The sequence below is a fragment of the Ambystoma mexicanum genome, chromosome 8 (genome assembly GCF_040938575.1).
Source record: "Ambystoma mexicanum isolate Mex_15411 chromosome 8, UKY_AmexF1_1, whole genome shotgun sequence".
In the NCBI taxonomy this organism is placed as follows: Eukaryota; Metazoa; Chordata; class Amphibia; order Caudata; family Ambystomatidae; genus Ambystoma; species Ambystoma mexicanum.
In genome coordinates this window covers 17347123-17361478 of record NC_090929.1, presented here as the reverse complement: position 1 = coordinate 17361478, position 14356 = coordinate 17347123, and the positions used below count along the sequence as shown (strand labels likewise).

Here is a 14356-nt window from a genome sequence, read left to right as displayed (position 1 = left end):
GTATAGCTGGCACCTAGACCACTAGGGTCCCTCTGCTGCCCCTGAGTGAACTCATGCTATAGAATAAGGGAAGGACTGGATAAGAAAAGGCTTCTGCCTTGAAAAGAATAACAAGTGTCCAAAAGTTACTTACTTGTAAATGAAGTTGGTTGGTAATTATAACAGAGTGAACAGTTACAAAAGTTACTACTAACCTTAGAAATGTGCTGCCATTCTGAAACGTATATGCAACATCTTTCTTCTTTCTTCCCTTAGAAACTGTTTCCCCATTCTAACAGAAAGCAGATGCAAGGGTATATTACTCGCCTGTGATGTGGTTCTGCCTCTTCCCCAAAAGTAATGCTGTTGGGTCCACTTTATTAATCCTGTGAGGATAATTGTATGAGTGTTCCCCGACTGGGTCTTGCTTCCCCTGACTTGCTGCTAGCCTGTCCAGAATGAGTCAGCCTTAGGTTTTACCTGCCTAGAATAATCTTGAGTCGTTCATAAAGAGTAACATTGAGTTTTGCTTTCCCTGGTCTGTTTCAGACAGACACAAAAATAGTCTTAGGTTTACACCTGCCTTTAGGTTGCTGGTAGCTCCTTTAAAAAGTGTATGTCACGTCTCCTAGGTTTCCCATCCCAAAGGTCTCTCCCGCTCACTCACCTGCAGAGGCAACTAAGTCAGTGAAGCCGCGTCGGCGGATGAAAACGCTGCCTGGCAGTCCGGGTGTCTTTCGCCCCTCCGCTTGTTGGCGGTTGCCATGGAGACTTTTTCGCGGCCGACATTGTCCCCGGCTTTCATCCTGGCACCGTACGGTGAGAGCCCCACAACAACCCTGATGAACTGCATCACGTGACCCAAATCACGTGACATTCCTCACGCCGCACCTTCCAGTGTTTTTTCCTCACGTGACAGCCCTGAATTAGTCATAAGCACTCGAAAACACGGAAGCAGTGCCTTACAGCTGTTTCACGTGAGGTTCTGGCGTTTCTTGTTGCTCCTGTTGACTTCATCCTTGTTTCGACTTCGGACTGTTTCACGGACCTGCCTTTTGCTCTCTCCTCGGATTCTGGTACAGCTCTTCAAGACCTCGGATAACTTGACCTCAGACTGCTCAACGGATTTGGTTTTTGGCTTTCTTGGAATTCTAAGTACTATTAGGCACAGCCTTGGACTACTCTCTTATACTCGTTTGGAACTTTCCCTTAACTTGGTATCCTTGGAGCTTTGGACCTGTTGGACCTTGTACCTTTGGATCTTCACCATCCTGATCCCGGGTGTTGCCTTCCTGCAAGTCAGATTGAACCCTATTCACCTGGCCCCCCTATTCACTACTCTTCATCATTCTGAGGGTTTTTCCTGTCATCTATCGGGGTAAGCCTTATTCCAACTGTATTTAGTTTACATTTCTACTGCCCTCTGTTTGCTTATACATTGCTTTTGCCTTACAGTGGTCTGGGGTTCTTCCGGTGTTGCCGGTTCCTGACTGACGGCTACAATACCTGTGGCCTCAAAGACTGCACAGGCAGTAGGTTGTTCTTGCCTGTGCGGTACTTGGGGACGGAGGTGCAATAAATCTGCACGACCATCAAGATCAGGACAGTGTATGGGTTTTACTTACCTTGAGTTAGCTGTGTGCCATCCTAAAATAAGTTACAACAGTTAGTGCTCATCTCAATCTGTGTTCCACTGATCACAAAAAGCACCTGTAATAGTATATTACAGCCTTAGGTTTTACTCACCTAGCATAACTGTGTTACCACAAATGTAGCTATAGGTTTTTACTGTTCCTGGGATAAGTGTCCCACTATTCTGAAAAGTATTATTGGCTTTACTCCCCAAGAATAGGTGTGCCCTATACTGAATGTATATACAAATGTCATACCCCCATAGAAATACTGTTAGGTGTTCTAAATGAAGGCTGTGCCTTGATCTGCATATTTAAAGCATACTGCTGTGTTTTTATAATGTGTTTACATGCTTTATGATGGTACTTACCCTAGAATCTCTTGGTCTGCTTGTATATAAAATAAACTTTTTATTTTTACAATAGTGTCTCAGTGTTTCTTTGGACCATATATATAATGCAATTTCATTTGTACTGATTCTACAGCCCTCCCTCCCTCCTAAAATAAGCCTGGCTGCTCTGTCCACACTACCATGAACTCAGGTGGTACAGCCTTACACTAAGAGTGGAGTCTGGTACTGCCTCAGTTGTACAGTTTTACTAAGCCCTGGGCTTAAGAAAAACTGTCCTAACACAACCCCAAGAGGCCTCACTCAGCTGGGCTCGGGCCTTGTGTTAGGGAGAATTTTCATTTCTGTGCTAATTCCCTTCAACCATAGAGACCTTCAGCTCTTTTACTCGACTTTAGGACACATTTTCATCCTGGAGTGAGTGTGACAAATACAAATACCTTTTGTATTGTGACACACATCACCTTCAGTACAGTGTCACAGAAGCCCTTTGGATTTCTCATAAGGTGTAAATAACTTTTCTTGGATAGACTACTGTTCCCAAGAGTAGTAAAGTGAAATTGACTTTACTTACCTTTTTCCTATGTAGGTCCAGCACACCCCATTTTATGTGGAGTGTGGGGTGCATGGTGGGGGGGGGAGGGGTCCCTTAGTAGCCCTTTTCCCCAATTACTCATGTAACATTTTTTATGATATTTTATGTTGCCTTCACTACTTGTAATGGCTGGTGGCAGTGGTTTAATTTTCCTACCATTGTGCTTTTCTCAGCTGCAGTATAGCACTCATGGGTGACCATTGTGTCAAAAAGGCCCCGGTCGTCTTTTTTCACCATTTCTCGTTTGTGAGTCTTTCTTGGGTTTTACTCTGCGCGCCAATCCAGGTTTAACCCTTTTGTTCATTTTGCCTTTGGCGGGCTTCAGTACTGAAACCCACCTCTGGCACCAGTGTATCTGGCAGGGCAGGAAGTGAGGGAGGTGCCTGAAACTCCCCTGTCCTTAGTCTCCTTGGTGACCTGAATGAACCCAGTGCATTTTCGCTGGCTGGCTGTTCTAGCAGGATAGCCACCCTGCTGTGCGAGTGACAGCCAGGCTGTGCATGAATGGGAGAAACCTGCATAAAAGGCGAGGCTTCTTGAACCGAAGGCAGAGTCGACCACTGGATGAAACATCCAACAAAGGAATCGTCAAGAGACGTTTGCTGCAGCCTCCTGGACCGTTGAATTGTCCGGTGAAGGGCTACTGCTGTGCTGAAACTCCAATTCCGAATTGACTACAAAAGCCCAGAACGGCTGACTTCTTCCCTTGGGTTAGTGGGACCAACTAACCCCAAGACCAACTTTGCTGGAGGACCTTCCCCAATGGGCTCTACTTCCTTGCTACTGCTGGAACCGAGTGCCAGGGGTCGAGATATCTGTGGTCGAGTGCATCATCTTTAAATCAGACCCTGCCAAAAGCAGGACAACCCAAGCTCGAGTCACCTCACCAGAGTGCTGGACTCAAGGAATGAAGGAAGCCCTTCAAGTGTCCAATATCTGCTGTGGTGTTATTTGCCGGTAGCTGAAACCGCCAAGTGCTGCTGATCTGGAAAAAAACATGTAGTCGTCGCCGACCTTCGAACTGCTGGGCAGGAGTCCTCCAGACTTCCTTCCACTTGTCCTCACAACTGAGGCCCAGGAACCCAGGATCTGCAACACTGCAACCAGACGTCCTCCCTCTTGTCCCCACGACTGAGGCCCAGGAACCCAGGATCTGCAACACTACAACCAGAACAGAAGCCAGATGGATACTCTTCTTCTAACCTAAGGTACTGGGCTGACTAAGGGGTATTTACCTCTTGTCTGTTGATTGCATTATCTCACTTCAGACTTGCAGTAGATTTTTTTTGCAGAGATGATCTCAGCTCTACCTCTCACAAGCCTAACAGCTTGTGGCACAACAGTGATGTTCTACAAACTCTCTAAGTTTGTGCAAGACCTTGTGCTATCTAAGAACTGCCTCAGATCGATGGACATTGTTCAAATTGACTTTGCGGTCCCGGCTCCCTGCAGACACTTCTGACTCCCTGACTTTGATTCTAACTGTCCCCTCATAGGTGGTACATTGGTTTAACCAAGTATTGTTCGGAAAGGTTTTATCTAGACTTCTTTGGGAGAATGAAAAGGGCTCACATGCTCCGAGAACCTGTTAACCTTTATCCTTCCCTAACCTTTAACTTTTCCACAACCTCAGAATTTTACCAAGTGCAAAAGTGATATATAAATGCCAATACTGTCCTAGTCATTGAAGTCCCCTCAGGGTGTAGGAAGTGTGTATGAAGCACCTCCAAAGAGTATCTACTTGCTTATCTTGATTCGGAGAACGTGTTATGAAGTGTATTTTTATTGTTGCACATTGCCCTTTATAAAGAATTCTTATTTAAAACTGACCGGTAAATTAAAAAAATATTTCACTAGAAAACCTTGAGTTTAAGTGTTATTTGGATACTTGTATATGTGGATTTCGATGCTACAGCTCACATTTACCCCTCTTGAGATAAGCCTGGCTACTCAGTCACACTGCCAACTTGTGTAGTACAGACCTATACCAATAGGTGTGTTACCTAATACCAAGAGGACAAGACTGATGTAGTCTCCCACAGGGTTACTGCATACAATCTTGTCTAACACCTTGACAGGGTTCACTTTAATGAGTAGTTCACTTATATCGAAGACTTTCGATTGTGCAAAGGATTTTTCTTAGACCCTCAAATGACCATTTCGATTTTCTTGTACTGGATTTTCATTTGCAATGTCGCTATTCAAATATCAAAGTTTCCCTGCTTTGTTTCTTTATAAGACGCTTTTTACCAGAGACCTTCGATTGAGCACCCACGTCGTGCCGGACCACTCTGCAAGCTTGTAACTTTTGTTTCTCTCATAAAATGTTCAACGCACTTATCAGCTTTCTGTATTTTGCTCACTTCCTTCATCAAGAGCTTCAACGTTCGCTTTCAGAGGATCTATTGTCGCTGCTCGGAACCTTCATTTCAACACAGACCGACCTCGTACAGTTCCTCCCGACTCACCAGCTGTGTTGAAGGTTCTGCTTTCGGCTTTGATCCAGGAGCCAAGGACAATACCACGGTAGCTGCTGTTCCTCCCTGACTCAGCCAGTCATGCAGGAGGGCCCCGGGTATCTCGGACACACAGAATTAGATTCTCTTGCTTCACTTCCTGGCTTTACATGTGCTGCTTTCAAATACTCAAAAGTATAACGATCACTAGTCAAAAAGCTCAAGGGCATCTCCCTCCTTTCTCTCTCTTCTCAACCTGTCTTCCACCATCGATTCAGCTGCGGCTTGGAAGAAACTGCTCCTTTGTGTGCTCTGCCTCGCTCCAAGTGTGCTCTCGTGCTCCGCCTTTTATTGGTGTGGGGAAGTTCAATGGAGACCAAGTGCGAGTCGTTCACGGCAATTGCCTGACTCTGCTTGACCATGGCAATGGGACATGTCCGGTACATTGTTCGGGGACTAGTCTGTTTTCTCCCAGAGCAGGCTGTGTGTGTGGTAGTGTTTGTGAACGGAAGGGGGTTAGGTTGTGAGTTTCAGTCCCAGATATCCTACCTGGTAGGATGGGTGAAAGGGATTATAGGGGGATGGGGGGGATACTGCGACTCCCCATAAGGTCTCTCACTCCCAGATGACCCCTCACCCAGGTGATCCTCCATCAGTGGCCCATCCCCAGGGTCTGGATCTGAAGGAGTTGTGCCCTGGCCACCTGAGAGAGAGAGACCCCCGGAGACTAGCAGGTGAGACACCCTCTGGTTTCTCACACCTCTAACCACTCGCACAAATCATGCCTACCTGCAGTTTGTCCATAGCTGACCTCAGGGCTTCGTGAACTTCCACGGGTACAGTGGCCACATCCAAACCTAAGGACGAGAGGAAGACAAATGCAAATCACTGTTATTCCACAGAGCTGGTACACAAAAACACAGCAGACCCTGGAAGAGGACTCCAAACACACTGTCATATTCATACCATCGAAGAGTAACAAACGCAGTGAAAGACACATGTATATTCACAACACAAGTAAGGCAGACAAAAATGCTGGCGTAGTGAGGGGCGTTACACATAGCTTTCTGTTAGGCAACATTTTCTTTTTGCACTTTTCCCTCCATAGATGTTGCTTGTTTTGAACCCTGTCCTGACTTTCTGGAGATCAGTAAAGCCTTGTACTTTACTTCCGGTGTCCGTTTTGCCCATTCCTATGGGGAATCGGACTAGCCTCTACTTGGTGCCCATATACTTCCATGGGAAACCCTTTCTTTTTTTTTCAATTAAACATTTTATTAGGGTTTACATAGAAAACACAATGACCAAAGCAACATATTGCGCTGTCACACAGTTAGACAGAGACATCACTCCGCGCTACACATAGGATCAAACTCAACAATGGTCTTTTAATAATCATGCTCCTTTGGAGCCCTCAGGGCCTTGTGCAGATCGTATCGGGCCTGGTATTGCCTGGTCGGCCCCTATTGGAGCCAACGCGTTAGCAGGGGGGGCCTTCTGGTGAGGCATGGATACTTTTTGGCGTAGTCCATGTATGGCGCCCAGGTGTTCAAAAAATTGTTCAGATTCACAGTCCATATTGCAGTTATTTTTTCAGCCACAACAATTTCCCAACACTTCGACCACCATAGGGAGATCGAGGGGCCATCTGGGTGTTTCCAGAGCCTAGCCATTGCTACTTTCGCTGCGAGTAGGAGATGAGTGCAGAGCTGCGGTATCTGCCCCGTTAATGGGTATAACCCCCTGTGTCACCCAGGAGCACAATTCCAGGATCCCATGGGATTGCCCGCCCCCTGATTGCCCTTATTTGGTCTGTCACCTCCCTCCAGTAAGCCTCGGCTTTCGGGCATGACCACACAAGGTGGAATAAGGAGCCATTAGAGGTACACCCTCTCCAACGGTTTGGGGGGATTTCTGGGTTGGCCTTGTTTAACTGAGCTGGGGTAATATAATATCTGTAGCAGAGTTTGTAGCCGCCTTTCATGTTTGAGATGCATTGCATGCTCTTGTGAAGTCTGGACCAGATCTTATCCCACGCCTCTATTTCTATCTCTCGCCCGAGGTCCCTCTCCCAGTCTAGCATAAACTTTTCTTTCTTTTCAGGGTTCGATCTGTCCAGCAGCCGGTACAGCGTTGAGATCCTGCCCTTAGGGGCGGTGGACAATAGTGAACTCTCCAGCGCTGTTAACTCTCTGGACCCGCATCCCCTGACCGTTCTGTGGGAGACCCAGTGACGAAGTTGGGCGTAGTGGAACCGTTCGTTCTCCCCGACCCCAAACTTCTCTTTGCACCGCTCAAATGTGATGGGGGAACCTCCCTCTAACATATCGGATATTTTCCCCAGGTCTCCCTCCTTCCATGCTGCAAATCCTAATGGGGGAATGCCCGGAGTGAAGTCTGGATTGTTCCAAATGGGGGTGAGTGGCCCTCTGGGGGCCTTGCTACCCCATTTTCGTGCTGCTGCCTTCCAACTGCTAGCGGTCGCTAGTGTTGCCAAAAGTGGGCCCTGATTTGCGTGCGCTTTTATCAGGGGCAAGTGAGGGAGCTCTGCTGGGGGCACCGGGCTGAAGGCTTCTTCCAGCTGGATCCACAATGGCTGGTCGGCAGATTGGAACCATGTATATGCATGGGAGAGTTGGGCAGCATGTGCATATCTGGTCACGTCCGGGACTCCCATTCCTCCTGAAACCCTGCTCCAGAGCATTACCCTTTTTGCGATTCTGGGCTCCCCCCTCCCCCAGATGAATTTTTGGATGTTCCTCTGTAGTGCGTTCAGTTCACTTGTTGGGATGTTTACAAGGAGTGCTCCGCATTGGCATAATAGTCTGCGGACCAGATTCATTTTTAGGAGATTTCTTGAGATTCCCATTGGTTCAGGTCTCGTCAGAATTCTTCTAGGAGTTGGGGAAAGTTACAAGAGTATAGGAGGGAGATGTCCTTGGGGATCCGCACCCCAAGGTAGTCAATTGTATATTCTGCCCATGGGATCGGAAGGGTAAGGCTAAGAGTTGCTTTTTGCCTGCTGGTGAGGCGGATTGGTAGTGCTGAGGACTTATCTAAATACACCTTGAACCTTGAGACCTGACCGAATCTCTCAATTTCCTCCCATAGGGGCCCCAGGAATGTGTTCAGCGCTGTTGCTGAAACAAGAACTTCTTCTGCGTATAGAGCGATTTTGTACTCGTGTTTCCCCACTGTGAGCCCTTTGATTTTTGGGTTCTGCCGGATCCTGTTTGCGAAAGGCTCGATGGATAAGGCAAAAATAAGCGATGATAGGGTGCAGCCTTGCCTGGTGCCTCTGGTTATATTGATGGGCTCCGACCTAGCGCCATTGACGCAGAGCTGGATGGTGGGGTTGAGATAGTTCGCCATTACCCATTTGGCGAATCTCAGGCCGAACCCAAAGTGTGCTAGAGCCTCGTCAATGTACCCCCAGTCGACCAGATCAAACGCTTAGTGTGCGTCTACAGAATGGTACTGTCAAGCCCTCCCCAGTCCTGGATGCGCTCTATATCAGGTCTATGGTGCGCCTGATGTCGTCTAGTGTTTCCCTACCCGGAATTAACCCTGTCTGGTCTCGGGCGATTATGTCTGGGAGATGCGGCCTCAGTCTAGCTGCTAAGATTTTTGAGAAGATTTTCCTGTCGTTATTCATAAGGGTTATGGGTCTGTAAGAGGAGGCCTGTTTCGAGTCCTTCCCTGGCTTTTTGACTAGCACCTCTACTGACACTGCCATTGTTTTGGTAACTGAGCCCGTGGACAGAAAGGAGTTAAACAAAGCGGTTAGTTGTGGTGCCAGGATGTGGGCATAGGTTTTATTAAATTTTGCTGTTAGCCAGTCAGGGCCCGGCGCAGTGTTTTTAGTGACTTTATGGCGTCTGTGACTTCGTCTGATGTGATCGAGTTTTCTAGGGGCGCAAGGGAGGTTGCAGGGGGCGGGTTGTGGTGGGGGGTAAGTAGCTGGGCAAGTCCTCCCGGTGTGCGGGTGGGCCGGACATCACTGCTCTATGGTGGTTTACCAGCTCTTCCATTTTATCCTTCTCAGTGTAAAGAGTTCTACCGTTGGTTCCAGTGAAACTTAGGATGTTGTTCCTACTGTGGACTCTTTAGTTTGTATGCAAGGATTTTGTTTGCCTTATTACTTTTACTGTAGTAAAATTGTTTGGTGTAGGCTAGTGATTTGGCCGTGCGGTCCGCCCAGTGCATTTCGAGGGCCGTCTTAGCTCTCTTCCATGCTCGCTCGGTCTTCCGTGACCTCCGGGACTGAAGCTCCTTTTCCAGCGATAACAACTCGCCCTCTAACTTGGCTGCGGCTATTTTTGAGACCCTATTTTGCTCTGCCTCTGCGCTAATCAGAGTGCCCCTAATCACTGCCTTCATGGCGTCCCAGACCATATTTAACGGGGTGTCGGGAGTTGTATTCTCGGAGAAGTAGTTGGTGAGAGATTCACCAGTTTCCCTTTTTATGCTCTCATCCTGAAGGATGGAGTCCTATAGCTTCCAAAATCTTTTCGGGGGTGGGGGGGAACCTGTTATACTGAGATTTGCTGTAACTGGAGCGTGGTTGAAAAATGTCCAAGTGTGTATGGTTATTTTGTCCAGGCTTGGGTAGATAATGCTCGAGACCAGGAGGAGGTCTATTTGTGAGAAGCCCCTGTGTGCGTGTGAGTAATGTGTAGTCTCTTGATCCGCTGTTATGCAGTCTCCACGCATCAACAGTTTCTGTTTCCCTGAGTAGACTGGCCATGGAGAGGGCGTGTGCGTAATCTACTCTGGATGGGGGAGAGTTTTGTCTACGAGGGGGTCCGGAACTAGGTAGAAGTCCCCACCCATGATCAGGATCCATTCTGCGAAGGTAAGGATTGTGGGAATCAGGGTGGCGATAAATTTGTCCTGGGCAGAGTTGGGGCAATGAACCGTGACTATGGTGACGGGGCGCTCCACGAGGTATCCTTTTACCAGTAGGAATCTCCCACCTGGGTCTCTTGACTGTGATGCTTGTCAGGGGGACCCCATCGCTTAGTAAAATTGCAACCCCTCACTTTTTCTCCCCGGATGTGGCAAAGAACCCCTTTTTGCACCTCTTAAATTTAATGCGCTTTTCATCTGCCAGCAACAGTCTCCCTCCAGTAGTCCCAATTTGTGCTCAACGGATCTGCGCTTCCCTGGGTAGTTAAGGCCCTGGACATTGCACATAAGGATCTTAATTTCGCTTTCGTCAACCGTCCCCATTGAGTTTAATAATGAGGTCAGCCGCGAGTGCTGCACTGCTTGAGAAAGCAAGTGTTGATTTTGTGGAGATTCTCTGATTGTTTGTGCCTAGAAAAGTAGTCAGTGTCAGCGTGTTGCTTTAAGTAACTGAAAATGGGAGGCGGGAGAACTTGCGTCCGCACTCTCCATTTTAACCCCATATCTTCCCCACTCCCACCCCCCCCTCCCCAATTTTGCCAACTGGTAGGAATAACAGGGCCCACCTAACGGGGCAACTGGCGGTGCACTGGCACCGAGCAACTGAGGCCAACCGGGTCCAGCGTAACATGAACAGGAGTGGCACCATCTCTGCAACGGCAGAATATGGAGCGGCGATTAGTGGGTGACTCTCACGAAGGGCCGCATGAGCCTCCACGGACCCCCCTTGTCCCCCCTCCCTTTCGGGGCTGAAGGCCCCTTAGACTCCCAAACAGAAGGGGTGCGCACCCACGGGGGGGGCAAGACCCCCAGTGGGGGAGCTCTAACCTTAAAGCTGCATGTGGCATCTGAGGTGATCAGTTCGTCTTGGGGGTCCTGCGAGGGGGACCACAGACCCCGAGTCTTCTGCTGGCTCTAGCCCATGACGTTCCTGATGGTTTCCTGAGGGCTCGCTGGGAGACATCTTCTCCCATTGACTCCCAAGAACTTCTTGGCCTCCTTCAGCGAGGGGATCTGCCGCTGGCCTCCCTCCCAGGAGAATTTCACTGATGTCGGGAATCCCTACTGGTATGGGATGCTTTTGCCTCGCAGCCATTTGGTCAACACCTTGAGAGTCTTCCACTTCTGGAGAGTGGAATTTGCTAGGTCTTGGTAGAGCTTGATGGTCGAGCTTCTGAAATTGATTTGCTGCATCGACCTAGCCTCTTTCCTGATCTCCTCCTTCACTTTGTAGAATTGGATTCGACATCTGGCGGGGAGTTGGAGGGTTGCCTAGGGATCGTTCTGTGTACACGGTCCAATTCAAGTGGTGCGCCGTCCGGGAGCGTAATGATAAATCTAAATAGGTCTGACACAAATCCTTCCAGACCCGAGTCCGAGACAGAGGTTGGGATGCCTCCGAGGCGGATGTTGTTATGCCATGACCTATTTTCTGCGTCCTCCTGTTTCGCTTCCAGCAATTTGCACCTTGTTTCCAGGGCAGTATTTCTGTCTTGCCCTTGCTCCCAGTCGAATTTCTGGTCACACCGCTCATTTTCCAGCTCCACCGTGCGGGACTCTACTTCCGCTACTCTTTTGTCCAGGAGGTTGATCATCTTCGAGACCTCTTCGGTGCCCTTTTGGATCTCCTTGATGAGGGCATCAAGTAGGTCCTTTAGGTCCGATTTAGTGGCGGATTGCTCTGGGCTCATGCCGGCCCGGTAGATGATTCTTGTTGCGCGTCCCCCTTCCTTATCTTTTCTGAGGTGGAGCCACTCTTCGCCATTGGGGCTGGTATGCAAGACTGGTCCACTGAGAGGCATGTTTAATGGTGCTATGTTGGCTTACTTCCCTTTGCTCCCCCCTGCCCCCCGAGGCGGCACAGGACCTGCTCCAAGTACCTGCAGCGCCCCTCTCGTTCTGCAAGGCTGATCGCCAGCAAGCGCTCTGGGAAGCTGGGGTAGGAGGGGTGCTTTTCCCCCCTTGGCGTCGACCGGAGGACCCTCCAGCCGGAGGGAAAGGTCTGCCACTCGCTTCATCGCCATGAGTAGATGGTGGTTCACCATTGGGCAGCAGGGAGAATTGCGCTCAGTTGGAGCGGTTCCAGGATGCACCACAGGGCAGGGACCTCTACAAGCTTGTGCCCCGCAGCAGTGGGTGAGCAAGTGGCTTCCGTCTCCTCCAGGGTCTGATGGGCCTTTTGTGTGCACAATTCACGGTTAGGGCTGAGTGTTCCGAGCTCCACAGATTATCTCGGCAGGAGGAGGGTTTTCAGGTGCTAACTCCGAGTGTAGTCCCCTGCTGCAGGAGCCGGGGAGATGGAGTGCAGCGCTGATAGATTCAGCCAGTCCAGGTGTGGTTGGGACCCCCAAACGGTCGTGGGTTGCCTGGGTTGCTGGGATGGGGCTAGGGTGACCTGCCCTTATACTCATGGCTTACCCCCTCTGGGCCCACATGGGAAGCGTATCACTGGACTGCAGGCGGTTTCATTGCCCAGCTTGATCCGCGGCTTCTGGCTGTCACACGTGCGACAAGGAGTCGCAGTCTCGGTGGAAGTAGCTCCAGGGGCGAGCAGTCGCACCACTAGCCTCCCCCCTCTGGGTCGTCCCGGGGTACAGTGTTGTGGGTCCCCCCCTCCGGACAGGGAGAACGTGGATGGCAGCAGCTGAGGCAGTCGCGCCCCGGGCCAGACCCCGCAGCACCGCTTGCTGGGATTCCACAGTGGGGGATCGCAGCCCGGGCCACAATCACCCAGCTGAGCGCCTCGCAAGTGCAGCGTCTTCAGTGCCGGCCCCCTCTTTACATCGTGCTGGCCAGTGCTCTGGTGTGGCGTAGGGACTCGGGCCGCTGCCGGCGCCTCCAGGCTCAGGGTTCCGCCGCGGAGCACAGCCGGGACCTCCACCGCCACTGCCAGACCCCGGTGCACCTCCTGCTCATTCACATCAACGGCCGGGCTGGGTGCTCGGTCAGTTGCAATGACTCCCCCTCTGAATGTAGTTAGTGGAACTCCGGCTGGTTGCGGCCGCCATTTTCTTTTTCCCGTCTCTGTGCCGGGCTGGCTTCTTCACTATGATGTTACACTTTGATCCCGGCAACTTAGAAGAGAAATTTTCTAGCGGCATACGCACCAATCCATCCTAATTCTGTTTGTATATTTCATATCGGAAAACGGAGAGGTGAGCCGCTTACGTTGTGCTCGGTGCATAGAGACCGCCAGGAGCTTCTAAGGAGCCATGCCACTCGCGGCAGCTCCAAGCCACACCCCCAAAACCCTTTCTTTTTGCTATGGTTTGCTTCTGACCTGACACTTGGAGTATATTAAATTCCTCAGCTTTACTTCACCTTTTGCTCACCCTCATGAATTTCTTGTCACTTTAAAAGCTGTACACACCGCCTTAACGTGAAGTGCGGTTAGGATACTTTTCATCCTTATGCACTTTCTCTTTTGTAACTTTATGGCAGGAGCGCCGGCACCTGTTAAGAGGATTGCCGCGTCGTCTGGTCGGGAGACCGCGAGTGCTGACAACGGATAACTCCTCGCAGCACGATCCCATCGGGTGGAGGCGGGAGGTGAACCTGATTGTAGGAAACAACTAAGGCACACTGGGAATAGTCCCATATACAACGCATCTGGTTGTCTTAACCGGAAGAAGGAACCACAAAGCACCCACAATACGGAGGACTCACAGGACGTAATTCTATGCCTGAGACTTGGCGGGTTAAGTGATACGCCACGCGAACCTCTGAACTAGGCGGCTGGGGCCGGACGCACACCACCATCCGGAAACAGTCTGTTAAATGGTGAGTGACTGCTCCTTATTAACCCAAATACCGCCCCTCAGTGCCACAGATCTTACCAGGGCAAGAAACACCACTAGCCAGACGGGACCGCCGGAGGCGTCTAATGGTTGGGGAGAATTGAATAATCACATGTATGCCCAAAGGTAGAGCTCCCACCCCGCCTGCCGGAATCATAGTGTGGCACACAGGTACGAAGACTGGAGGCCAAAGACTGCTCAAAAAGCCCGGTGGGGTAGATACTGGATTCGCACTGGACTCTAACCTGTAACCATATACCACCCGAACAAGGGCCACCCGCAGCAGACCTCCAGAACTCTGGTTACAAAGCTAAAGCTTATAGCGCAGAGTATAAGTCTGGATCCCCCAAACCGGGCCATGTCGCCTCCAAAGAACAGATCAAAAACTGCGACGATGGACGCCTTCACGACGACCTTGCCAAGGCAGCAACCAATGCAGGAGGTCACTCCCCCGACTGAGACACCAACCCTGGTGGCGGACCCCCGAGACACTCAAATCCTGCAGGCTATTGCGGCCCTACGAACTTCTATGGAAGATAAGATAGGAGAAATTAGGTCAGACATACAGCTAATGAGGCAAGACGCCCGCAACCTGACGGAAAGGGTGACCAAAACTGAAGCCTCCCTGCAAGAAACCGGT

At 50.1% G+C, this 14356-nt stretch overlaps 1 protein-coding gene across 4 annotated transcripts in view; it reads right to left on the bottom strand.

Annotated features, from left to right (window-relative positions):
- GOLGA2 (golgin A2) overlaps nt 1–14356 on the bottom strand; it is a 918457-nt gene that overhangs the window by 69958 nt on the left and 834143 nt on the right. For all 4 annotated transcript variants that reach the window (XM_069609145.1, XM_069609147.1, XM_069609148.1 and 1 more), the window contains one exon: nt 5801–5868. In XM_069609145.1, coding sequence (XP_069465246.1) covers nt 5801–5868 — 68 coding nt within the window. The remainder of the gene's footprint in view (nt 1–5800; nt 5869–14356) is intronic.